Consider the following 25,546-nt stretch of genomic DNA (forward strand, 5'->3'; position numbering starts at 1 on the left):
AAACCAAAGCTTCCCCCAATACATTATATGTCCATTTACTTGGATACGGTGTAAAACAATCAAAGACATTCAATTCTAGTTATTGCACAGGCCAGTTTTTAGTCATAAATAAGTATAAGCGTAACTGTTTACTTACGTGGAATGTAAAAGATCATTACCAAAATCAGGAATGCATGATAGTCAAAGGAGAAATTGTATTTGTTAGGTAAACTGATGGAATACAGGCCAGCCTGTCTGACAAAGGGCAAAGCCGCGTATATTGTAAGCAACTCTCCTGATACTCCCATTGGGTACAGTACAATGAAAAGTGTGTACCTAAAACAAAACAAAATATTAGTTACTGAGGCGTGAAGCCAGCTTTAGGAGAATGACGCGCTCCCACCCTTCTCATCGGTACTGGTCTTTTAGGAACCTATTGTTTATAAATTATCCTGTGGGAAATTTAGTTAACAGTTGGTAAGACTGCTTAAATTCAGGGTTTTTATAAGCCAGTTTTTGAAAATGGCTGGTGGCAGGTTCACGTTTCTGAATGTTCTAAAATAAAATGTGTTCAGTCAGCCTCAAAATTTGGCCTGACTAAATAAACAACTCTTGGAAGCGACTCCTTAAAATAACCAAGGTGACGGCAAATACTGATAAAGTAGGATTTATATGGAAGAATCCTGCTCTGTGGGATATGGGAGGAGCTGGGGGCTTGGAGGGGCAGGGCGAAAAGGTGTCGGATCCAGGTATGGAGGAACCTCTACACCACCCACCAAGTCTGGTCTTGGACTGAAAACAAACAGCACATCAAAGTTTGTATACTGCCACTATCTCCAATGTCTGCAAGTGCTATTGTGAGAAATGAAACATACGAATATTTGCTAAACATTTTAAAATTCGTAATAGCTTTTGGTCATTATGTAACTTTCCAAAAAACAAAAACGATGATTAGATTTACCCTCACATGGGCGGCTCTACACATTTTTTTCACTTTAAGAAGGAGATCTCTATATTTCAAAAAGAGTTCAGAGAGCAGTTACTACCCCCAGAGAATTGAGGAGACGGTTACCACTCCACAGAACTAACTGGTAGCCATCCTGAAGTCTAAGTATTGCCAAGGGAACCGGCAGCTCAGCATTTAAAAGCCTTTGGCTGTTCAAGGCTTACAACAAGCACTGGGCTCCAAGCTTCTGGGCATAAGGATTGTGTTGAGGAATTTGTAACGATGAAAGAAGGATGTATTCCCCAATGCTAATTAGCCATGGATAGTAGAAAAAGAACAATCTTCCACAGGCCATGAAGAACAACGGACAAAAGAATCTTTCTCCAACAGGAAAATCAGGACTTGGTCAACAAACTTCCCCTACAACCAGGGTAGACAGTTGTCACAATGCCTGCTCGGCAGGGTTTCATATTTGATTAGTAACTGCTATGTTTTCTCTTTCTTCCTTTTTCCTAATAAAAATATTTATTGCCAAAAAAAATACATGCAGTATAATAAAACAGGCTTTCTCCTGCTGGAAATGCTGGGAACAACTGGTTTATGTTCCTAATTTAATCACTAAACTCATAAATGCTCTAGGAACCACTGTTTCCCTTCCATGAAATGAGGCATCTGGGCCCCAAGGTCAGTTCTGATGCTTCTGTTTTGTCGCTGTCCGTCATGGTCTTTTCCAATCCAGAAAACTGCTCACAGCGGCCTCATGATGAACTACCAGTCTTTTACCCAATTCACAATGAGTTTTACTGATAAAAATCAACTGATAACAAGCTAAAACTGCCATGCAACATTTATTATTAGCCAAAAATTGATATTAGAGTCATATAGTTTCCTAGCAAAATTGAGGCCAGGTGAACTGGACTAGGTCCGAAAAAAAAATCCTAATAGCAGAAGCTAAATTTGATATGGACAAAAAGGGATGTTACATCAAAACTTCATTGAACAATATAACTGAAAAGAGTTGATCCCAATAAAAAATAATTTAAGTAGACTAGAAATTTAAAAGTGCTTCTATTTATCAAAGTAAGCAGAGGCCCTTCTGATAAAATCCACAGGCCAGATTTTTACCCAACCCATCTCACACAATTGTATTTTTGGAAACCGAGAGGCAATATTTAGGCAATAGGACAAATGCAGTTACGGGTCATTTCAAAAGCAAGTCTCCATTCCATGTGCTTTTTTACCTGGCCCATTTGATGAGGTAAGGCAGATGGTTTAACAGACTGAATGTGTAAAAGGAGTAACGGATAATTTCTGTGACTGTCCAAGCAACAACAAACAGGAGGACACTGTCTTCGTTTTGCACCTAAAGCAAAAGGAAAACAAAAGCAGACACATGAAAACTTTAAACACGCTACTTAAAATAAAGGCAATAACCACTGTGAGGAAGCACTCGCAAGGTACACGGCCCATGTGCAGAGTCAGGAAGCTGAGGTAAGCTGGCATGGCCACGGGTCCCTACCCTCAGTGGCTGTAGTGCAGCAAAGAAAGAACCTGCCAAATAAGGGAACACGTGCCTGTGATAAGAGTTGCGCAGAGCTAAGCGACAAAAGCAAGTGGGCCTGGCAGCAGACAGCGCCCGGACCTGAGCACTGACTTCGGAGCACTGATTTTTAGACACTGTTTGCACAGAGCAAAGGAGCTCTGCTTCCTGACGAGTGAGAGAAGCAGGGAAGGGGACCTCAATAGGCTGTAGTCCACAGGAAGAAACAGCACCTGAGTGAGTTTCTGCGTTTGCTAGCCTGATGCCGAGAATGTGAACTGATGTTTGTGGGAGTAAAGAGTAGCTAGGTAAGAAAGGGGACAGGGCAGACTGGTGGAAGGCTTGGAATTTTGATGAGAATTTTTATTCGATTTGCATGATAATTGGGGATCTGGGAAAATTTCAAAGAAGGGGGATGTAATCATTAAAACACAATCAAAGCCGAGGATAACGCACTGTGTAGGATGAGTTTAAGTTGGGGAAGAGCTGGAGACCATCTAAAACCCACTGCCATCAAGTAAATTCCGACTCCTTGAGATCCTACAGGACAGAGTAGAACTGCTCCACGGGGTTTCCAAAGAGCACTTGGTGGATTAGAACTGCCAACCCTTTGGTTAGCAGACAAACTTTTTTTTTTTAATGTTTATTTGATTTTATTTTTTAAATAATTTTTATTGTGCTTTAAGTGGAAGTTTGCAAATCAAATCAGTCTCTCACATATAAAGCAGCCAAACTCCTAACTACTTTGCCACCAGCGTTTCCGGAGACCATCTAGCAGGGCCTATTTATGCTCTCCATTAGTGACTTTCCCCCAGACTGTTGTGTGCTGTTGAGTCGACTGGGTTCGAACCACCAACCTTTCAGTTAGCAGCTGAGTGTTTAACAGTTGCACCACCAGGGCTCCTCTCCCACACTAGGCCTGGTTTAAAACTCAACGATTCCGACTCATAGCGACCCTATAGGACCCTATAGGACAGAGTAGAACTGCCCCATTGGGTTTCCAAGGAGTAGCTGGTGGATTTGAACTGCCAACCTTTTGACTGGCAGCTGAGCTCTCAACCACTGAGCCACCACGGCTCCTTAATGCTTAAAGGATTATAAAAGCTTCTATGCTAATCACAGGAGGCCAGGTAGAGCCAGAAAGGCTTTGGAATTTCTAGCCTCCTTTGAAGTTGTTTTTATGCTAAAAAAAAAAAAAAAGGCCAAAAAACAATAAACATATTAAAGAGCCCCTTATGTGCCCTCCCCCAGGAGATGTTCTCACTTGATGCCTTAGATTGTGAATCTTGCATGGAAACTTATTGCTACGGCATTAACTCTTAACATCTCTATCCGTCCATCCCACCTCAGCTGGGTTTATCATGATCATTTGTCCTTGAAAACCAATAGTAAGAAACAACCTTGTACCTTAATTCACTTCAGTTTCCTTGCATCCATAAAGGCAGTCCAAGACTTGGATGTGAGTAAGAGATCCCACTCAGTAAACCGCACACATCTCGATTACAATATGGGCCTTTTAGGTCTCGCTACTAACACACAAAAATATGGCCTTATGCCTGAGACTAGAAGGACCCCGAAGGTCATGGTCCCCAGACCGTCTGTTAGTCCAAGACAGGAACCACTCCCAAAGCCAACTCTTCAGACAGGGATTGGACTGGACTATGGGATAGAAAATGATACTGGTGAAGAGGGGGCTTCTTGGATCAAGTAGACACATGAGACTATGTTGGCATCTCTTGTCTGGAGGAGAGATGAGAGGGCAGAGGGGGTCAGAAGCTGGCAGAGGGGGTCAGAAGCTGGCCGAATGGACAAGAAAATAGAGAGTGGAGAGAAGAAGCATACTGTCTCATTAGGGGGACAGCAATTAGGAGTATATAGCAAGGTGTACATAAAGTTTTGTACAAGAGACTGACTTGATTTGTAAACTTTCACTTAAAGCACAATTAAAATAAAAAAAAAAAATGGCCTTATAACCTTAACTTTTGTTTCTTTCCATTTGCAATGTTAATAGTTTTTAGTACTTAAATTCTTCCTCAGAAAGTGTACATGGAGTGATCCACCTACACAATGAAATAAGTAGTCATTTACATACCTATTAACTAAATTGCTCTGACAAAGAATTTCATAAATGCATAGCTACTATTCTCTAAAAATAATAGGAATTTTATACTGTCAAGAGCAAGAGTACTTTTTGTTTTCCTGGTGCTCTTATATTAGCCAAAGTAAAGCAAAAGCGAAACACCTCTAAATCTTTCGTGTTGAGATTTTTCAGTATGCCCCCAAATCCTTGCTTAAAACCCATCCATACCAAAATATCATTTCAGGGCACACTTTGCTTTTTGATGTAATTTGTTGTCCTCTTCATCTTAAAGAGATATGTTTTTACAGTGATGGGCTAAAGCCTTGCCTAAAGTTGTCTGGGTTACAATAGGGAGGTCCTTTAATATACTATACTGTAACCATCTTGAAAGCAGGGAACGTGTTTTATTCATCTTTTGATTCCCAAAAGCAAACCCAAAACCCACTGCCACCAAGTTGATTCTGACTCACAGTGACCCTACAGGGCAGAGTAGAACTGCCCCATAGGGTTTTCAAGACTATAATCTTTATGGAAGCAGACTGTCACATCTTTCTCCCATGGAGCGGCTGGTGGGTTTGAACCACGAACATTCTGGTTAGCAGTTAAGCGCTTTAACCACTGCACTACCAGGGTTCTCTTTTTCACAGCTAAGAAGCTCAATAAATATTTGTGGAACAAATGAATTCAATCTTAATTAGGTTACTCCAAGACTCATGTCCCTTCTTTTTGGTGGCCAATATTTGTTTCTGTGTAGTCCCCGTGACCTTCAAATAGATAGGCAAAAACAAATATAAAACCCCAAACTGCCTACTGTGTCCAAGCTGAGAGGTTATTTGATTAACACTTTCCCTTTAAACCAAAACCCACTGCCGTTGATTCCAACTTATAGCGGCTCTGCAGGACAGAACTGCCCCATAGGGTGCTAAATGTAGTTATATGATTCAGCAACAACGAAGCGACTCCAGTACAGAACGGAAAAGCCCTTGCTTATAAAAACCAAGAGATTCAGAGTTTTGGGAAACAAAACTGGCTGTTTAAAAAAAATGGAAAAAACAAGTGTTGATAAAGATGTGGAGAAACTGGAGCTCTCACTGCCTTGTTGGCGGCATGTAAAATGGCGCAGCTACTGTGGAAAACATTTTGGAAATTCCTCAAAAAGCTAAAAGTTAAACATAGAATTACCACCAATCCTAATCCTCGGTACGTACCCGTAAGAATTGAAAACAGGGGCTCAAATAGATATTTGTATGCCCATGTTCACAGAGCATTAATCCTAGTAGTCAAATGGTGGAAACAACCCAAATGTCCACTAGCAGATGAACGGAAAAACAAAATGTGGTATATACACAGTGGAATATTATTCGGCCCTAACAGATAATGAGTTCTAAGACATGCTAAAATATAATAAACCCTGAAAACATTATGTTAGGTGAAATAAGCCAGACAAAAAAGGACAAGTATTATATGATTCTTACACGAAATATCTAGAATAGGCAAATTCATAGAGATAAAAGTAGATTAGAGGTGACCAGGAAGTGGGGGGTGAGGGGAATAGGGAATGGGCTAAGGAGTACAGAGTTTTTCTTTGGGATGATGAAAAAGTTTTGGAAACAGGTAGTGGTGATACTTGCACAACATGGTGAGTGTAATTAACGTCACTGAAATAAACACTTAAAAATGGATAAGACGGCAAATGAATGTACTTACACAACTAAAAAAAAAAACCCAAAAGTTATTACAAAAGAAAAACAAACCAAAAAAACCCAGTATTCAGCCACGTTAATAGTCTCATCCTGATTACTACATTCTAAACAGACCAGACCTCACAGGGGTCAGAGTCAGGTATAAGAAGCCCTGAAGTAAACTAGCAAAGCTTACCTGGGAAAAGGAAAAACAGGGTAACACTTTAAAATACGTAAAAGGGTTCCATGTGGAAGAGGCATACATATGGACAGAGACCAAGGGATAAAATTAACATGGAGTAAAATGCCTGGCTCAAAACAAGAAAAACTATGTAACAAAACAGTTGACTAATAAAATAGGCTCCCTCCTGGAGCTGTGTGCTGCTCCCAAGAGATTCCTACAAAGGGGGCAAGGCTGAGCTGGATGGTGGCTGATAATGGCTTCCAACTGCCGTATATTTACAACCTATACATGGAAAAGGCATGGAGCTCTGCCCCATTCTAACTCCCTAATATGAGCTGAAATTTTAGGTTATTAAAACATGGGGTAGAGACTTTAATAGTACTTCTTAAAAATAATTTTCCTTTTAAAAGAAAGCAGGAGGGGAGAGAATAAAACATCCTTTCATTACTTATTGCTAAGCATGTGGAATAGGAATATTCTCTGGCTCTTTATTCCCACTTCAACAGTAAGGTCTTCAAGGGGCCATGGCTCATCTCGTCTGCATCCTCTGACCCTGGCGCAGGTCTGGACACAAGTGACGTGAGGAATTAATGTCCCTTAACGCCAATTGACAGCTTTTTCTTTTTCGAAAGCAGGAGTTGGGAATATTTTTCTAACAAGTGGGAAATCTCCTTTCTATCAAGGGCCAACGACTAAGAGAAAAAGAATCAATTAATGGGTTCAGAGACGTAAAAAAGGCAGCTTAGCTTTGGATGGGTTTTTTGAGGGACAAAGGACTGGGATTATAAAAAGCTCAACTCAGCTGCATTTTAAACTAAGAACTAGAAACCTACAGTTTCATTAATTATCAAGGTTAAGAGGCTTAGAAGCAGTCCAAGATGGCAGCATAGTCAGATACCTCATGACGTCCCCCTTACAACACAGGCTTGAGAAAACAAGTGAATCAGATATAGATGACAACTTTGGAACCACAGCATCAAAGGCAAGGCTGTGGAATTGGATCAAGTGCCAAGTGGAAGGAGAGGCTGTACAAAAACAGTAGACATGGAGAATTACAGATCGTTGGCACCTTGCCAGCTGAACCTGCCCAGCGTGGCCATATTTGAGACAAAGCAGACAGCGGTCCCAGCCGAAGCCTCCATCACCCGGTGCTGCCAAGCAGGAACGACCCTCTACCCACGTCCAGAGCCAGGCAGGAGCACACCCTGCACCGTGAAAGTGAAGTGCGCTCACCATGTCCCCCTGGCCCGTGCTGAAGGCCTGTGGACCTGCGGTGTCCCCCTACTCCAGCTCTCCTACACGTGCTCGCAGACAGGCGGCATTCGCTTCTGCACCTGGCCACCTGCGCTGGGGACCTGTAGTCTGGCAGCACTTGCTCCTATGCCTAGCTATCTGTGCCAGGGGCTCACAGAGGTGTCCCCTCTTGCACCCAGCCAACCACGCCAGGGACCCAAGGACCTGTGGGGTCTGTCTTATGCCCAGCCGCCTGCACTGGGGCCTGCGAACCAGCGGTGCCTGCTCCTACACCTAGCCACCCACACCAGGGGCCTGCAGACTGGCAGTGTCCCCTCCTCCCTCTGTCCAGCTACCTGTGCCAGGGGCCCACAGACTGGCAGCATCCCCTCCTCCATCCAGCCACCTGTGCAGAGGACCTGTGGACCAGCAGTGCACCCTCTGAGCATGCACCCATAGACTGGCAGCATTCCCCTGCCTTACCCTCCACGGTGCCCCCTTGCAACTGGAGGCTTGTGCCCACTCCAACCACCCCCACCCACTTGGGGCCACTGGAGTGAGTTCCCTGTCACCAACCCAGTGACTGGTGACCCGTGCACCCTTGCCTGACCACCTAGCAACTGGCAGTATGCACACACAGCACCCAACCCAGCGATCAGTGGGAATGCTCCCTGTACCAATGCCCAGGTGACTGGCCGGACAGACATATCACCTTGCCAGCAATGCCAACTACACCCTGACAGGCACCAGATACACCTCTGCCAAACAACGAGCAGGGGACCCTAGTGCCCGCATCTATTATCCACCTGGCTGCGACGGCACACATTCCACACCCAACTCCTCAGTACCTCACCACCTACTGAGATGCCAATTTATCCATATACAGTGGGCATACCCTGTCCACTGGGGCAGGACTCCCTTACAAGAGATACAGGGAAATCCTGCCCTGACCTCCAGAGAACACACTAACTGCACGCACCAAACTTAATGCCTTGGAGATAGCAGACAATAACAAATCATATTAAGAGAGAGGATAAGAGAAGTCGAACCGGTGAGCAAAATAAAGGGGCAGAAAACCTTCCTGAGGAAGAAAAGGTAATGGAACTACTTGACAAGGAATTTAAAAGACATATATAGGATCCTCAAAGAGATCAAGAAAAATAGACAAATCCAAGGAAAACACAGACAAAATTCCAGAAGAATTCAGGAGAACAATACAAGGCAAAATGTCTATCCAGACAGATTAATAATAAAATATCAGAAATAGATAACTCAATGGAAGGACAGAGAAGTAGAACTGAATCAATGGAAGAAAGAATTAGTGAAATAGAGGACAAATCCCTTGATACTAATTTGAGGAACAATCAGAAAAATAAAAAGAAGAAAGCCTAAGAGTTATGTGAAACACTATCAAGAAGGATAATTTACATACATGTGACTGGAATTTTAGAACAGGAGGAGACCAAAAAAAAAAAAAAAAAGATGGAGACAAAAAGGTTTCCCTCCAAGAAGCTCAATGAAACCCATACATGATAGGCCCCAAAAGAAAGTCACCAAGACAGAACATAATCAAACTTTGCAAAACCAAAGACAAAGAATTCTGACAGCAGCTCAGGAAAAACAAAATATCACTTACAAATGGGCACCAATAAGAATAAGCTCTGACTTCTTGACAGAAGCTATGCAGGCAAGAAAACAATGGGATGACATACATAGAACTCTGAAAGAAAAGAACTGCCAACCAAGAATCATATACCTAGCAAAACTGTCTCTCAAATACAATTCTGAAACTAGGATATTCCCAGATACATAGAAAATTAAAGGGAGTCCTTCAGATAGAGAACCAACATCAGACAACAACCTGAGATTAAAATGCACAACATCACCGATATACCAAACCCAGATTAAGAACTCTCAAAAGTAAAATTAAGCTACAAAACTGAAAACAGGGAACCAGAGATGCCAATTTGTAATCAAGGACTACTTCAAACACAAAAGGGGAATAAATGGCATAGTTATAAAAATTCCATATGGAGAGGAAGTCAAGGCAATATCAAGAAATACAGATTATTTTAAACTTAGGAAGAAGGTAAATTTCTGAGGAACCACAAATAAAATTTAAAAACCTACTCAACAAAACGAAATAGAAGAAAATTGTAAAGAGTAAACACAAAATCAACAACAAGGCAATAGAAAAGAAAATCCATTTAACAAAAAGAACTCAGCACAGAAAATTAAGTGGACCACAGAAACCGTAAACAACATACACACAAAAAATAACAAAATGACCATAATAAATTCATACCTATCAATGACCACAGTGAATGTAAATGGTTTAAACGTACCAGTCAAGAGATAGAGAGTAGCAGAATGGATTAAAAACCATGACCCATCAATATGTTGCCTACAAGACACACATCTTAGACACAAAGACATAAATAGGTTAAGAATCAAAGGACAGGAAAAAAAAAACCAAGTTAATGGTAACCAAAAGAGAGCAGGAGTGGCGATATTAATTTCTGAAAACATAGACTTTAAGTCAAAATCCATCACAAGAGACAAGGAATGGCATTATATAATGATTAGTGGGCCAATCCACCAAGAGGACGTAACCATAAAAAATATTTATGCACCCAATGTCAAAGCTCCGAAATACATAAAACAAACTTTATAGTATTGAAAAGAGAAACAGACTGTTCCAAAATAATAGTAGGAGACTGTAACCTGTCATTTTCAATGAAGGACAGAACAACTAGAAAAAAATTCAACAAAGATACAGAAGATCAAAGTAACACAATTAACCAAACTGACCTCACAGACATGTACAGAACACAACACCGAAAAGCAGCACAGTACACATTCTTCTTCAATGCACATGGATCATTCTCCAGAACAGACCATACTTTAGGCCACAAAGCAAGCCTCAATAATTTCAAAAACACTGAAATAATACAAAGCATCTTCTCTGATCACAACGCTATAAAACTAGAAATCAGTAACAGGAATAACAAGGAACAAAAATCAAATACATGGAAACTGAGTAACACTTTGTTCGAAAACCACAGGGTAATAGAAGAAACTAAAAATGAAATAAAAAGAATTCCTAGAATTAAATGAGAATGAAAACACAACATACCAAAACCTTTGGGACACAACAAAAGCAGTGCTCAGAGGAGAATTTACAGCAATAAATGCACACGTCAAAAAAGAAGAAAGGGCCAAAATCAACAGCTTAACCCTAAAATTAGATCAAATAAAAAAGAACTGAAAAAGAAGCCCACAGTCACCAGAAGAAAGATCAGACAAGAAATAAATGAGACAGAAAACAGAAAAACAACAGAAAAAAATCAACAAGACCAGAAGTTGGTTCTTTGAGAGGATCAATAAAATCAACAAACCACTGGCCAAACAGAGAAAGGAAAAGAATGAGAAGATGCAAATAACCAAAATAAGAAATGAGATGGGTGATATTACAACAGAACCAATTGAGATAAAAAGGCTCGAACAGAATATTATGAAAAGCTGTACTTCAACAAATTTGAAAACCTAGAGGAAACGGACAAATTTGTAGAAACACAGTATCTACCTAAACTAACACAAATTGAGGTAGAAAATTTGAAAAGATCCGTAACAAAAGAAACTGAAGAGGTCATTAAATAAACTCCCAACAAAAAAGGCCACAGCCCAGATGGCTTCATTGGAGAATTCTATCAAACGTTCAGAGAAAAGCTATTGCCAATTCTACACATACTATTCTAGAATATAGAAAAGGAAGGGATACTCCCTAATTCACTCCATGAAGCCAGCATAACCCTGGTACCAAGGCCAGGAAAAGATACCACTAAAAAAGAAAATTACAGACCAATATCCATCATGAATATAAATGCAAAAAATTCTCAACAAAAATTCTAGCAGTAGAATTCAAGAGCATATAAGAAAAATAACACATCATGACCAAGTGGGATTCATACCAGGTAGGTTTATGCAATGACGGTTCAACATTAGAAAATCAATCAACGTAATACACCACGTAAATAAAGGAAAAGAATCACATGATCATCTCAAACAATGCAGAAGAGGAATTTGATAAAATTCAACACCCTTTCCTAATAAAAATGCTCAGCAAAATAGGGGATTTCCTCCACATAATTAAGGGCATATATACAAAACCAACAGCCAACATTATTCTCAATGGAGAGAGGCTGAAAGCATTCCTCTTGTGAATGAGGACCACACAAGGATGCTCTTTATCACCACTCTTATTCCATACTGTACTGGAAGTCCTGGTTAGAGCAACAAGGCAAGAAAAGGAAATAATGAGCATCCATATTAGCAAGGAAGAAGTAAAACTACCCCTATTTGCAGAAGACATGATTTTATATACAGAAAATCCCAGAGAGTCCACAAGAAAGTTATTGGAACTAACAGAAGGATTCAGCAGAGTGGCAGGGTACAAGATCAACATATAAAATTCAGTTGGATTCCTCTACACTAACAAAGAGAACTCAGAAAAGGAAATTGGGAAAATAATACCGTTTATAATAGCCCCTCAAAAGAAAAAATACTTAGGAATAAATCTAACTAGGGATGTAAAAGACTTATACAAAGAAAACCACAAAACACTATTGCAAGAAACCAAAAGAGACCTACATAAATGGAAAAAAGGTACCATGCTCATGGACAGGAAGACTTAACATTGCAAAAATGTCAAAACTACCCAAAGTGATCTATAGACATATTGCAATCCTGATCCAAATTCCAACAACATTCTTCGACAAAACGGAAAAAACTAATCTCCAACTTTATATGGAAAGGAAAGAGGCCCCGGATAAATAAAACATTACTGAAGAAGAACACAGGAGAACTCACACTTCCTGATCTCAGAACCTACTATACACCATGCTAGTCAGGACAGCCTGGTACTGGTTACAACAGCAGACATATAGATAAATGGAACAGAATTGAGAACCCAGAAGTAAATCTATGAACAGCTGGGTCAAAATCCATTCAGTAGGGAAGAGATAGTCCCTTTAACAAATGATGCCAACAAAACTGGATATCCATTTTCAGAAAAATGAAACAGGATCCATACCTCACACCATATACAAGAACTAACTCAAAATGACCTAAACGTAAAAGCTAAAATTATAAAGTTCATGGAAGAAAAAATAAGGACAAAGTTGGCCCCCTAATTTATGCCATAACTATCAAACCTAACTAAAAATACATAAGCGGTAGAAGATAAAACTAGATAACTGGAACTTACTAAAAATTAAATACTTATCTTCATCAAAAGACTTCTTCAAAACAGTAAAAAGAATCTACAGACTGAGAAAAAAAATTCAGCTATATCTGACAAGGTCTAATCTCTAAAATTTATCCAAACCCCCAACATCTCAACAACAAAAAGACAAACAGTCCAATTTTTAAAAAATGGGCAGACAACATGAACAGACACTTCACCAAAGGAGACATTCAGGTGGCCAACAAACACATAAAGAAATGCTCATGATCATTAGCCATTAAAGAGTTGGAATTCAAAACTACAATGAGATACCATCTCACCCTGGCAATAATGGCATTGATCAAAAAACAACAAATGATGGTGAGGTTGTGGAGAGATTAGAACTCTCATACACTGCTAGTGGGACTGTAAAAATACAACCATTATGGAAAATGATATGGCGCTTTCTTAAAAAGCTAGAAATAGAAATGCCATATGGCCATATGACCCAGAAATTCCACTCTCAGGTACATATTCTAGAGAAATAAGAGCCATGACATGAACAGACATACGCATACCCATGTTCATTGCAGAATTGTTCACAATAGCAAAGATAGAAACAACCTAAGTGCCCATCAACAGATGAATGGACCACAAACTGTGCTGCATACACACAATGGAATACTATGCAACAGTATAACAATGAATCTGTGAAACATCTCACGATACGGATGAATCCGGAGGACATTATGCGCAGTGAAATAAGGCAATCACAAAGGACAAACACTGTATGAGACCACTATTATAAAAAAATCAAGAAAAGGTTTTCACACAGAAAGAAATATTATTTGATTGCTACCAGGGATGGGAGGAGGAAGGAGGAAGAATCACTAACTAGATAGTCCAAAACCAAAAAACCAAACCCGTTGCCTTAGAGTTGATTCCTACTCCCAGTGACCCCATAGGACAGAGAAGAATTGCCCCGTAGGGTTTCCAAGGAGTAGCTGGTGGATTCGAACCGCTGGCCTTTTGGTTAGTAGCCTGACCTATTAACCACTGTGCCACCAGGGCTCCAACTAGATAGTAGACACATGTTAGTTTTGGTGAAAAAAGGCAATACACAATATGGGGGAAGTCACACAATGTGACTAAGGCAAAAGAAGACAATGAGGTACGCAAGCATAAAGGGCAACTACAGCAAAAATTATAGCATATACAATCCTGCAATGACAGTGATAACAATAATTTACAAGTGGATACTCAGGTAGATACGCATGCTAAATAGGTGTGGGAGGTCAAACGGCAATACACCTGTACACATACACAGATATGGTTGTGGATACTTCTACATACACACTTATCTGTGCTGCATGTACATTCACACGGAGGGCACAGTTGTGGAAGCTTCTTAGATATAACCAAACACCCGAGGAACCGAAATACTGGAACTGAAGGCTAAGGACTATAGTCTCAGGGGACATCTAGGTCGACTGGCATGACATAGTTCATAAAGATAATATCCTACTGTGGTGAGTAGCCTCTGTGGTCTTCATAGCTTAAGAGCTGCCATCTAAGATATAACTATTGGGCTCTTCCTGTCCAGAGCAAAGAGAGTGAAGAAAACCAAAGACTCAAGGGCTAATGGCCCACGTGAACCACAGTTTCCACTACACTGAGACCAGAAGAAATAGATGGCTACCACTACTGACCACTCTGACCAGGAACAAAGCAGAAGGTCCCAGTTAGAGTGGGAGGATATAAATCTAGAACGAAATCCAAATTCATAAAAAAGACCAGACTTACTGGTCTGATAGAGACTGGAGAAGCCACTGAGACAATGGTCCTAAGACACCCTTCTAATGTGGAACTGAAGCTACTCCTAGAGATCTCCTTTCACCCAAATAATAGACAAGCCTATAAAATGAACAATCACACCTGTGAGGAGGTGCTCCTTAGAATAATCAACTATAGGAGACACAAAGCGCAACACCTGCCCAACAGCAAAGATGAGATGACCGGAAGGGGCAGGGGAACAGGACGAATGGAAATGGGGAAGCCAGGGTGGAAACAGGGAGAGTGCTGACACATGGCAGGGATTGTAACCAATGTCAAGGAACAATTTGTGTATGAATTATTGAATAGGAAACTAATTTACTATGTAAACTTTCATCTAAAGCACTATAAAATGTTAAAAAAAATAGACACAGGAATATGTACAGTATGATCTCATTTATATAAAGTTCAAAAGCAAGTAAAACTAAATATTGTTTAGAGATGCATATACAGGTGATAAAACTATGAAGAAAAGCAAATAAATTATTATCATTAAACAAAAAAGATCAAGACGTTAATATATCCATCCACAGAAAGACTTGAATGTGAATGTTCATAGAAGCGTTATTCACAATAGTCAAAAAGTAAAAATAACCCAAATGTCTGTCATTTGATGAATGGATAAACAAAATGTGGTATATATCCATACCAATACTGACTGCTGCCGAGTTGAGTCCGAGTCATAGCGACCCTTTAGAACAGAGCAGAATTGCCCCCATAGGGTTTCCAAGGCTGCAATTTTCTTTTTTTTTTTTTTGTGCTTTAAGTGAAAGTTTACAAATCCAAGTCAGTCTCTCATACAAAAACTTATATACACCTTGCTAGGTACTCCTAGCTGCTCTCCCCGTAATGAGACAGCACACTCTTCGTCTCCACCCTGTATTCCCTGTGTCCATTCAACCAGCTTCTGTCCCTCTCTGTCTTCTCATCTCGTCTCCAGACAGGGGCTGCCCACACAGCCTCATGTGTATACTTGAGCCAAGAAGCTCACTCCTCACCAGTATCATTTTCTATCTTACAGTCCAGTCCAATTCCTGTCTGAAGAGTTGGCTTCAGGAATGGTTCCAGTCTTGGGCTAATAGAAGGTTCAGGGACCATGACCTCTAGGGTCCTCTAGTCTCAGTCAGACCATTAAGTCTGGTCTTTTTAAGAGAATTTGAGGTCTGCATCCCACTGTTCTCCTGCTCCATCAGGGATTCTCTGTTGTCCTTCCCATCAGGGCAGTCATTGATTGTAGCTGGGCACCATCTAGTTCTTCTGGTCTCAGGATGATGGAGTCTCTGGTTTATGTGGCCCTTTCTGTCTCCTGGGCTCATATTTACCTTGTGTCTTTGGTGTTCTTCATTCTTCTTTGCTCCAGGTGGATTGAAACCAGTTGATGCATCTTAGACGGCCGCTTGCTACCAAGGCTGTAATCTTTACAGAAGCATATTGCCACATCTTTCTCCCATGGACAAAGTGGTTGAGAAGTCGAGCACTTAACCACTGCACCACCAGCCATACAATGGAGTATTGTGCAGCAACACAAAGGAAAGAAACATTGATACACACTACAACATAAATGAGCCTCAAAAACATTTTGCTAAATGGGAAGCTAAATGTGAAAGACCTATCATATAATTTCACTTATATGAAACGTCCAGAAAAGGCAACTCTAGAGAGCCCTGGTGGCACAGTGGTTAAAAGCTTGGCTGCTAACCAGAAGGTCAGCAGTTTGAATCCACTGGCTTTTCCTTGGAAACCATACAGGGCAGTTGTACTCTGTCCTATAGTGTCGCTGTGAGTCAGAACCGACTCCATGGCACCCAACAACAAGAGAGGGAAAGCAGATTGATGGTTTTGTGGGGCTGGGGCTGGGAATGGGGATGAACCATAAAAGGGCAGCAGGGATCTTACTGTGGTGATGGAAATATTCTAAAACTGGATTAGGGTCATGGCTGCTCAACTTGGTAAATTTACTCAGAACCACTGAATTGTATATACTTAAAATGGGTGAATTTTATGGTATATAAATCATACCTCAGTAAAGTTGTTAAAAACAAAACAAAACAAGAGGTTAACTTTAAATTCATATTATTACCTTTCAAGGGAAAAAGAGGCATTTAGGGCAAAGAAGGAGAACGGAGATAATAGAGATTCATCGAAGTTTATAAAGGAGAAATAAAAAACCAAACCAAACCCACTGCTTTCGAGTGGATTCTGACTCACAGCAAGGCTACAGGACAGAGTAGAACTGCCCCAGAGAATTTCCAAGGCTGTGATCTGTATAGGGAGCCCTGGTGGCACCGTGGTTAAGCGTTCAGCTCCTAACCAAAAGGCCAGCAGTTCGAATCCATCAGCTGCTCCTTGGAAACCCTATGGGGCAGTTCTACTCTGTCCTATAGGGAATGGGAATTGACTTGACGGCAACGGGTTTGTTTTTTGTTGTTTTTTCAATTTTTACCGAAGCAGGTTGCCACATCTTTCTTCCATGGAGAGGCTGGTGGGTTCTAACCATTGACCTTTTGGTTAGCAGCTGAGCACTTTTAACCATTGTGCCACCAGGGCTCCTTTACAAAGAAGAGGGTGAGAAAAGGGCAGGTGCAGGACAGGTTGTTCTGGGTTAGGACAGGTTGCAGAGAATGTCTTAAAGTCATATTTCAATAATGGGCACAAATGGGGGCGTAGGCATGGGGCAGACCTTCTCGTTAGGAAAGCTCCTTTGGCCGGCACAGTGAACTGTGTACTGGATACCCCAGGCTGCAGATGGCAGGTTCCCACCCCTGCTCCAAAGCCTGGGAGGAGGCGGCTGGGTGGAGGCGGCTTGTGTAATTTAGCCAAGGGAGTTTACATAGAAATTCAAGCTGGCGAAACAAATGGGTGCGAGGGAAAAACCTTTACACACAAATAGCATCATATGTTTGACTTTAAAAGGCTCGGGGAGTAGCAGCATAAGAAAAGCTGTCACTTTTATTATATTCAAAGAAAAACAGATGGTGCCACATGAGAAAATCACTAATGTAGAGACCTTATTCTTCACGGCATTCTGGAACCTGCTGCTTATCACTCTGGCTATTTCAAAGAAGTCCCTTGACCTTGCTTTATGGCATGCATTCTTTCCTCTTCATACCCCTTTCGTTTATGCCAAGAAGAAATTCTGGCAAAAACTAAGAGGCTAGAGCTAGTCTGTTCTTGTAAATACTGTGAAGGGTATGTTCCAGACCAGGGGTTGGCAAATTCGTTCTGTGAAGGACTAGACAGTAAATATTTTAGGCTTTGCACTGCATATGGACTCTGCCACGTATTCTTTGTTGTTTTTAAAGCCCTTTAAAAATGTAAAAACCATTACAAACTGCAGGCTGGGTTTGGTTCACTGGCTGTAGTTTGCCAGCCGCTGTTCTAGATTCATCTGCCTCCCAACTTTCCCTTCCTATGACTTGCTTACCCACAAGGTCCTTTCTTCAGCTTTCTCTCAAGATAGTGTGTGTATCAAACACAACGGAAAACAGAAGTACCCTTACAAGAGCATGTTGAGCAGGTTTTTTTCCCCCATGTTATGTCATCTTAAAATCTCAGTAATCTCTCTTTAATAATTATGACAATAACAGCAATAATAATTATACCTCATAGGTTCTGGGCACTTACTACATGCCAAGCAATTTTTACATATAGCGCACCTCACCGAATTCCCATTTTACAGATGGGAAAGTGAGGCTTACAGAATTCAAACCCAGCTCCGTACCCCTAAGCCATGCACCCTTCTGACTTATCTTCTTGGGCTTCAGGTGAGGCCTCTCACCCCTCCCCCCTCATTATCGGGAGTACACCTCTCCTGTGTAATGGAAAACTCTGAAGGAACCTATATACAAGAGCCCAGAGAACAGATAAAGTAAATGTGACCACACAGTTAGCCACCGTGTTCTAGTGTCAAGAAAACCATTAGTTCTCTAAAAAATGTGGCCTGCCTCTGACAAGGGAACACAGCCTGGGATGTGGGATACCAGAGGGACTGAGTAGAGGGGGCTCACTCAGAATATCCAAGTAAAGTAAGAAAAAGTACAGGTCACTGGTATCCATTGACTGACCCCTGATAGAATCTAACACAGGAACTTGAAACAAACCCTACTTAATTCCCTAAAGTTAACGTGAATCTTTTTTCCTGAGCCTTGTTTGCCAATGGTCTTCATTTCTCTTACGTTTTATTCCTGTTCGCCTAGATTTAACATTGTCAGAGCCCTAAAAATTTATCTCAAAAGTTTGTTTTTTCTTTCCTGTCTCTGCACGCAGAAATTAAAATACAAAATATGATTTTCTTCAAAATAAAAACAAACTCAATAAACAAAAAAAGAATAAAGGAAACATCCTTTGGTTTTCCAGAGGAGAGATCATCTCCCACTTGTCTTTGGGTGGACATGAAGATTGACCTAAGTGCCTCTTTCCCTTCCCTATGTGGAAGAGACAGCACGGTGGCTGAGAACTCGAGGTGGTGAAGGAATTAGGGGGCCATGTAGAGGTCTAAGTCAGTGGGCCTGGAGGATGTGGAGAGGTGAGGGAAAGTTGGGGGCTACAAACAGGCATAAGCCAGAGTCCTGGCAGTTGAGGATGGGGCAGCAAGGGGAGACACAGATATGCTGGTTAGAAGAGATTAACATTGCGGCTGGGAGATGAGTTACACGGAATAAATAAGTAAAATGACTGAGCCAAGAAGTCAGTATATTAAGAAAAATGGATTTCTCACTGTTGAAGAAAGTATTTACAAACATGGAAGGGAGAAGGCTAGACAGAACGCTGAGGTGTTGAATTATAATTAGAGGAATAGGTATGAACTCATAATTTACATACACAGATAGATATATAAATAATATTTAGATGTGTGTGTATGTATGTGTACGTATTTCCTAGTATGTATACCCCAGTAGCAATGAATACCTCAAGTACCCAGATGTTGGCTCCTAAATACCATTCTTCACTATAAGGAACCAGAGCTCCTTGGTAAAATGGTTGATTCTAGGACTGGGGCTGGGAAAGTACTGGAAATCTTTTTATGTCAGAAAGTAAGGAAATGCTCAGGGAATAATGGAGACGAGTCAAAAAGATTGGGAGAAGGGGCTCCCACTGGCCAAACCACAGCCAATTTTAGCATCAAAATAAATGATAATAGATTACAATTCACTGAGTAGGCAGGAATTCATGAGTCCAAGCTGATATGAATAAATAAATGGAGGGAAGGGAAAGAAAACTCCTTCTTAAAGTAGAATGCCAATTAGTACATGTAAAAGAAATGATAGGAATAGAGAATCATCATTTGGCAAACATCATAGGGGTGGTTGATACAAACCACAATTACAAAAGAGAAGATGATGAATTTAAGGTGGAGAAACCTGGCAGACATCAGTAAGACCAGGGGACCAAGATTAGCATTACCAGTGGTGGGATGGTAAGCATCATGTTGCCTCCTGCTGTGATACGCTGAGAAGAAAGAGCACAGCACCATTTCTGTGGCATTTCTGCCTTGGTTTGAACTGGTTATGAGGGAATATTGGGTAGATCTAGGTTGAAGGTCACAATACAGGATATAAGGCCTCTACTCTTTACAACTGTAAAGACTATGAGAGACAGGGGAAGACTGAGGAACTCTTCCAGACTGAAGGAGTCTGAAGACACCTGACAACTAAAGTAATGGGTATATGGCAGGTGTCCCACAGCAAACCACATTTCTCTTTTCCCCTTATATCCTAGTCCTTAGCACAATACTTAAAGCACGGAAGATATGGAATAAATATTTGTCATTCCAGAAAGGAAAAACAGAAGACATTGTTTGGACAGTTTGTGAAATCCAAATGGGGTCCTGTGGATTGGATGCTAGCGGGTATCAGTGTTGACCTGCTGACTTGGAGGGCTGTAGGCAGTGATGCAGGAGGTCTGGAAACACAGGTTTCAGTATTTAGGGCTGAAGAGACATCCTGTACAGCTTGCTGCCAAGGTTCAGAGAAAGACTAACGATAATGGGTATCCACCAGCACCACCCATTGCCGTTGAGTTGATTCCAACTCATGGTGACCCCATAGGGTTTCCAAGGCTGTAAATCTCTATGGGAAGCAGACTGCCACATCCTCCTGCCTGGGGTTGCTGGTGGTTTTGAACTGGCAACCTTTGGTTGGCAGTTGATCGCTTTAACCACTGAGCCACCAGGGCTCCTTGATAATGGGTATATAAATACGGGGAAAGTAGGCAATGAAGCAAATGCAATGAAGTGTCAATAGGTGGGGAATCTGAGTAGAGGAATATGGGAGTTCCTTGTACTGTTCTGGGAACTTTTCTGTAAGTTTCAAATTATTTCAAAATAAATTATTAAAAAAAAAAAAAAAAATCACTCGCCCAAGTATTAAACAACCACTTTGGGGACACAATCAGAAGCAAATACCACTATCATCTGGTTTCTGGACACATTTGCTTCTGATATGAAGCCTCAGAATCTGCTGGAAGAAATAGGCTATATAACCATAAAAAAGACATAAAAATATTTACAAAAAGACCTATCAGTAAGGACACACTAATACCGGATAACCTAAAAAGGAAGAACAGATTTCATGCTGACCCTCAATCTGCATCAGCATTATCATTGTCTTAGACTATAACTACCTTGAGGGCAGGGGTCAGGTCCACAAACTAACTCTGAAGATGCCTAATGTAGTTATACGGCAAAACCAAATTCTTAATAAATGCTTCAGATTTGGATAATAATGATGATTAAGATGATAAAAGCTCCCGTTAGCAAGGCTAATTGTTCTGTAAGTATGATAAAAGTCATTATGTGTAAATTTTCATCAGTTAACCGTGAAACTATTTTAGTGTATAAAGAACATCTTCATTTCTATGAGAAAAGTCAATTATGTATCTCCGTTAAAAACCTTGGGCATAGAAAAGAATTCAAAACAGTTGTACAGAAATTTATCACTAAAATTTTGGGATAAAATTAGGTTAATCCATTGCTGTCGAGTCAACTGCAACTCATAGCGACCCTATAGGACACAGAACTGCCCCACAGGGTTTCCAAGGCTGTAAATCTTTATAGAAGCAGACTGTCACATCTTTTTCCCCGTGGAGCAGCTGATGGGTTCAAACTGCTGACCTTTTTGGTTAGTAGCTGAGCACTTAACCACTGAGCCACCAGGGCTCCTAAGAGGAGGTTACTTCAGAGCTAATATGTAGCTAACATTTACTGAGCACTTACTAAGTGCCAAGCACTGTTCTAAGTACTTTATACATATTAACTCATTAAATCTTCAAGACCACCCAATGAGGGGAAACAGTTCTGGGAGACTGGAACAGTTCCCTGGGACTTGGAACAGGCTAGTGAAGCCCCCTCGACTGGGGCATCAGAGGTGTGATACCTGGTCATAGCACCCTGTCGCTCCCCCGCCTCAACAGCTATCTAACTGACTACAAGGTATTTGCCGACTGCCTGATCCAGCTCCCACACTAGGCTGGAAGCCCTCTGTGCCCAGGAAACATGTTTCTCTTTTCCCCTTGCATCCTAGTGCTTAGCACAATATCCAGAGCATCCCAAAACCCCAGTGCCGTCGAGTCGATTCCGACTCATAGCGACCCTATAGGACAGAGTAGAGCTGCCCCATAGTTTCCAAGGAGCGCCTGGTGGATTTGAACTGCCGGCCTTTTAGTTACAGCCGTAGCACTTAACCACTATGCCACCAGGGTTTCCACCCAGAGCATAGAAGATACTTAATAGACACTTGTTGAATGAATAAGTAAATAAATGGTAACCTGTCTTCAGATGAAGCTTGCACGTTCTCTGACTTGGTTGGAACAGCCTTCGAGGGGTAGGGTGGGAATAGAAGGCAGCTGCCAAGTAAGAGCAAGGCCAAGGGTCACAGTGTTGATGCCCAGTTGGCGATGTCAGCCAACAGCTTAGGCAGGGGAACAACTCTGACAATAACCCTGGTCCCTTTGCTAACTTTATTAAGCTTTTGAACCGAAAATGTAACTCATTTTGTTATCTATTTAAAAGGAACTTCAACCTTGATAAGAAATTAATCGAATTTAATAAATATTGTACTAAATATTGACAAGTGATAGTTTAAAAATAAAGATGTGTGGATTAATACTAGTCTTTTTGCAGGGCAACTTCATGTATAAAGTATTCTTTATGATCTAGTATTTATTACAAATCCATGATAACAAGCCAAAAAGTAATATTCCTTTCCTATGGAAAATGTGAGGTAAATTATAAAGAAATGTTAACGTTCTTCCCCTTTAAAGGAGAAAAAATATGAATCTCCATAGACTTTTTTTCTTAAACCTACAATGACAAAGGATACTGGTTAGATTTTTACCATCCAACAAACAAACCCAAAAACCCAGTGCTGTCGAGTCGATTCTGATTCATAGTGACCCTATAGGGCCGAGCAGAACTGCCCAGTAGAGTTTCCAAGGAGCGCCTGGTGGATTTGAACTGCCAACCCTTTGGTTAGCAGCCTTAGCACTTAACCACTATGCCACCAGGGTTTCCCATCCAACAAAAGGATGACTTTTTTTGTTGTTGTTTTGTTTTTACTGCACTTTTTTTTTTTTTAATTTTTATTGTGCTTTAAGTGCAAGTTTACAAATCAAGTCAGTCTCTCATACAAAAACTTATATACACCTTCCTACATACTCCCAATTGCTCTCCCCCTAATAAGACAGCCCGCTCCCTCCCTCCACTCTCTCTTTTCATGTCCATTTCACCAGCTTCTAACCCCCTCTACCCTCTCATCTCCCCTCCAGACAGGAGATGCCAACATAGTCTCAAGTGTCCATATGATCCAAGAAGCTCACTCCTCACCAGCATCCCTCTCCAACCCACTGTTCAGTCCAATCCCTGTCTGAAGAGTTGGCTTTGGGAATGGTTCCTGTCCTGGGCCAACAGAAGGTCTGGGGGCCATGACCACTGGGGTCCTTCTAGTCTCAGTCAGACCATTAAGTCTGGTCTTTTTATGAGAATTTGGGGTCTGCATCCCACTGCTCTCCTGCTCCCTCAGGGGTTCTCTGTTGTGTTCCCTGTCAGGGCAGTCATCGGTTGTAGCCGGGCACCATCTAGTTCTTCTGGTCTCGGGCTGATGTAGTCTCTGGTTTATGTGGCCCTTTCTGTCTCTTGGGCTCGTAGTTACCTTGTGTCTTTGGTGTTCTTCATTCTCTTTTGATCCCGGTGGGTTGACCAATTGATGCATCTTAGATGGCTGCTTGCTAGTGTTTAAGACCCCAGACGCCACTCTTCAAAGTGGGATGCAGAATGTTTTCTTAATAGATTTTATTATGCCAATTGACTTAGATGTCCCCTGAAACCATGGTCCTCAAACCCCCGCCCCTTCTACGCTGGCTTTCAAAGCATTCAGTTTATTCAGGAAACTTCTTTGCTTTTGGTTTAGTCCAGTTGTGCTGACCTCGTCTGTATTGTGTGTTGCCTATCCCTTCACCTAAAGTAGTTCTTATCTACTATCTAATTAGTGAATACCCCTCTCCCACTCTCCCTCCCTCCCCCCTCGTAACCATCAAAGAATATTTTCTTCTCTGTTTAAACTATCTCTTGAGTTCTTATAATAGTGGTCTTATACAATATTTGTCCTTTTGCAACTAATTTCACTCAGCATAATGCCTTCCAGATCCCTCCATGTTATGAAATGTTTCACAGATTCATCACTGTTTCTTTGCTGATGCGTAGTATTCCATTGTGTGTATATACCATAATTAATTTATCCATTCATCCGTTGATGGGCACCTTGGTTACTTCCATCTTTTTGCTATTGTGAACAGTGCTACAATGAACATGGGTATGCATATATCTGTTCGTGTAAACAAACGTAAGGGCTCTTATTTCTGTAGGATATATTGCAAGGAGTGGGATTGCTGGATTGTATGGTAGTTCTATTTCTAGTTTTTTAAGGAAGTGCCAAATCGATTTCCAAAGTGGTTGTACCATTTTACATTCCCACCAGCAGTGCAGAAGTGTTCCAATCTCTCCACAGCCTCTCCCACATTTAGTGTTTTGTTTTTTTGGATTAATGCCAACCTTGTTGGAGTGAGATGAAATCTCATCGTTGTTTTGATTTGCATTTCTCTAACGGCTAACGATCGTGAGCATTTCCTCATGTATCTGTTAGCTACCTGAATGTCTTCTTTAGTGACGTGTCCGTTCATATCCTTTGCCCATTTTTTAATTAGGTTGTCTTTTTGTAGTTGAGTTTTTGCAATATCATGTAGATTTTAGAGAGCAGGTGCTGATCGGAAACGTCATAGCTAAAAACTTTTTCCCAGTCTGTAGGTAATCTTTTTACTCTTTTGGTGAAGTCTTTGGATGAGCATAGGTGTTTGATTTTTAGGAGTTCCCAGTTATCTAGTTTCTCTTCTGCATTGTTAATAATGTTTTGTATACTGTTTATGCCATGTATTAGGGCTCCTAACATTGTCCCTATATTTTCTTCCATGATCTTTATCATTTTAGATTTTACATTTAAGTCTTTGATCCATTTTGAGCTCGTTTTTTTGCATGGAGTGAGATATGGGTCTTGTTTCATTTTTTTTGCAGATGGACAAAAAGGATGACATTCATATGAATGATAGCCTAGTTAAATGTTTAGGCCCAGCAAAACAACTCTTGGACACGAAATCAACTTTTCTGAACATGCAATGAGAAAAATGTGTAAGCATGCAGTCAACAAGCAATGATCAACTCTGCACTTATGGCAAAGCTATCCATTCTTACTATCCATGCTAGTCACTGCTGGTACTCCATTAGAGCACAACCTGGTAGCTGCCTCTTGGGATTAATTATTGAGAAAAAAAAAAATTTTTTTTTTGGTTGTTTTTTTG

At 40.9% G+C, this 25,546-nt stretch overlaps 1 protein-coding gene across 1 annotated transcript in view; it reads right to left on the reverse strand.

The window, feature by feature from the left end:
- The window catches only part of HACD2 (3-hydroxyacyl-CoA dehydratase 2), a 107,124-nt gene that overhangs the window by 8,172 nt on the left and 73,406 nt on the right, over positions 1-25,546 (reverse strand). Inside the window, exons 5-6 of the mRNA XM_064291549.1 lie at positions 2,167-2,288; positions 137-315 (exon numbers count right to left, since the gene is read on the reverse strand). Coding sequence (XP_064147619.1) covers positions 137-315; positions 2,167-2,288 — 301 coding nt within the window. The remainder of the gene's footprint in view (positions 1-136; positions 316-2,166; positions 2,289-25,546) is intronic.

This window comes from Loxodonta africana, chromosome 1 (assembly GCF_030014295.1).
Source record: "Loxodonta africana isolate mLoxAfr1 chromosome 1, mLoxAfr1.hap2, whole genome shotgun sequence".
NCBI classification, from domain to species: domain Eukaryota; kingdom Metazoa; phylum Chordata; class Mammalia; order Proboscidea; family Elephantidae; genus Loxodonta; species Loxodonta africana.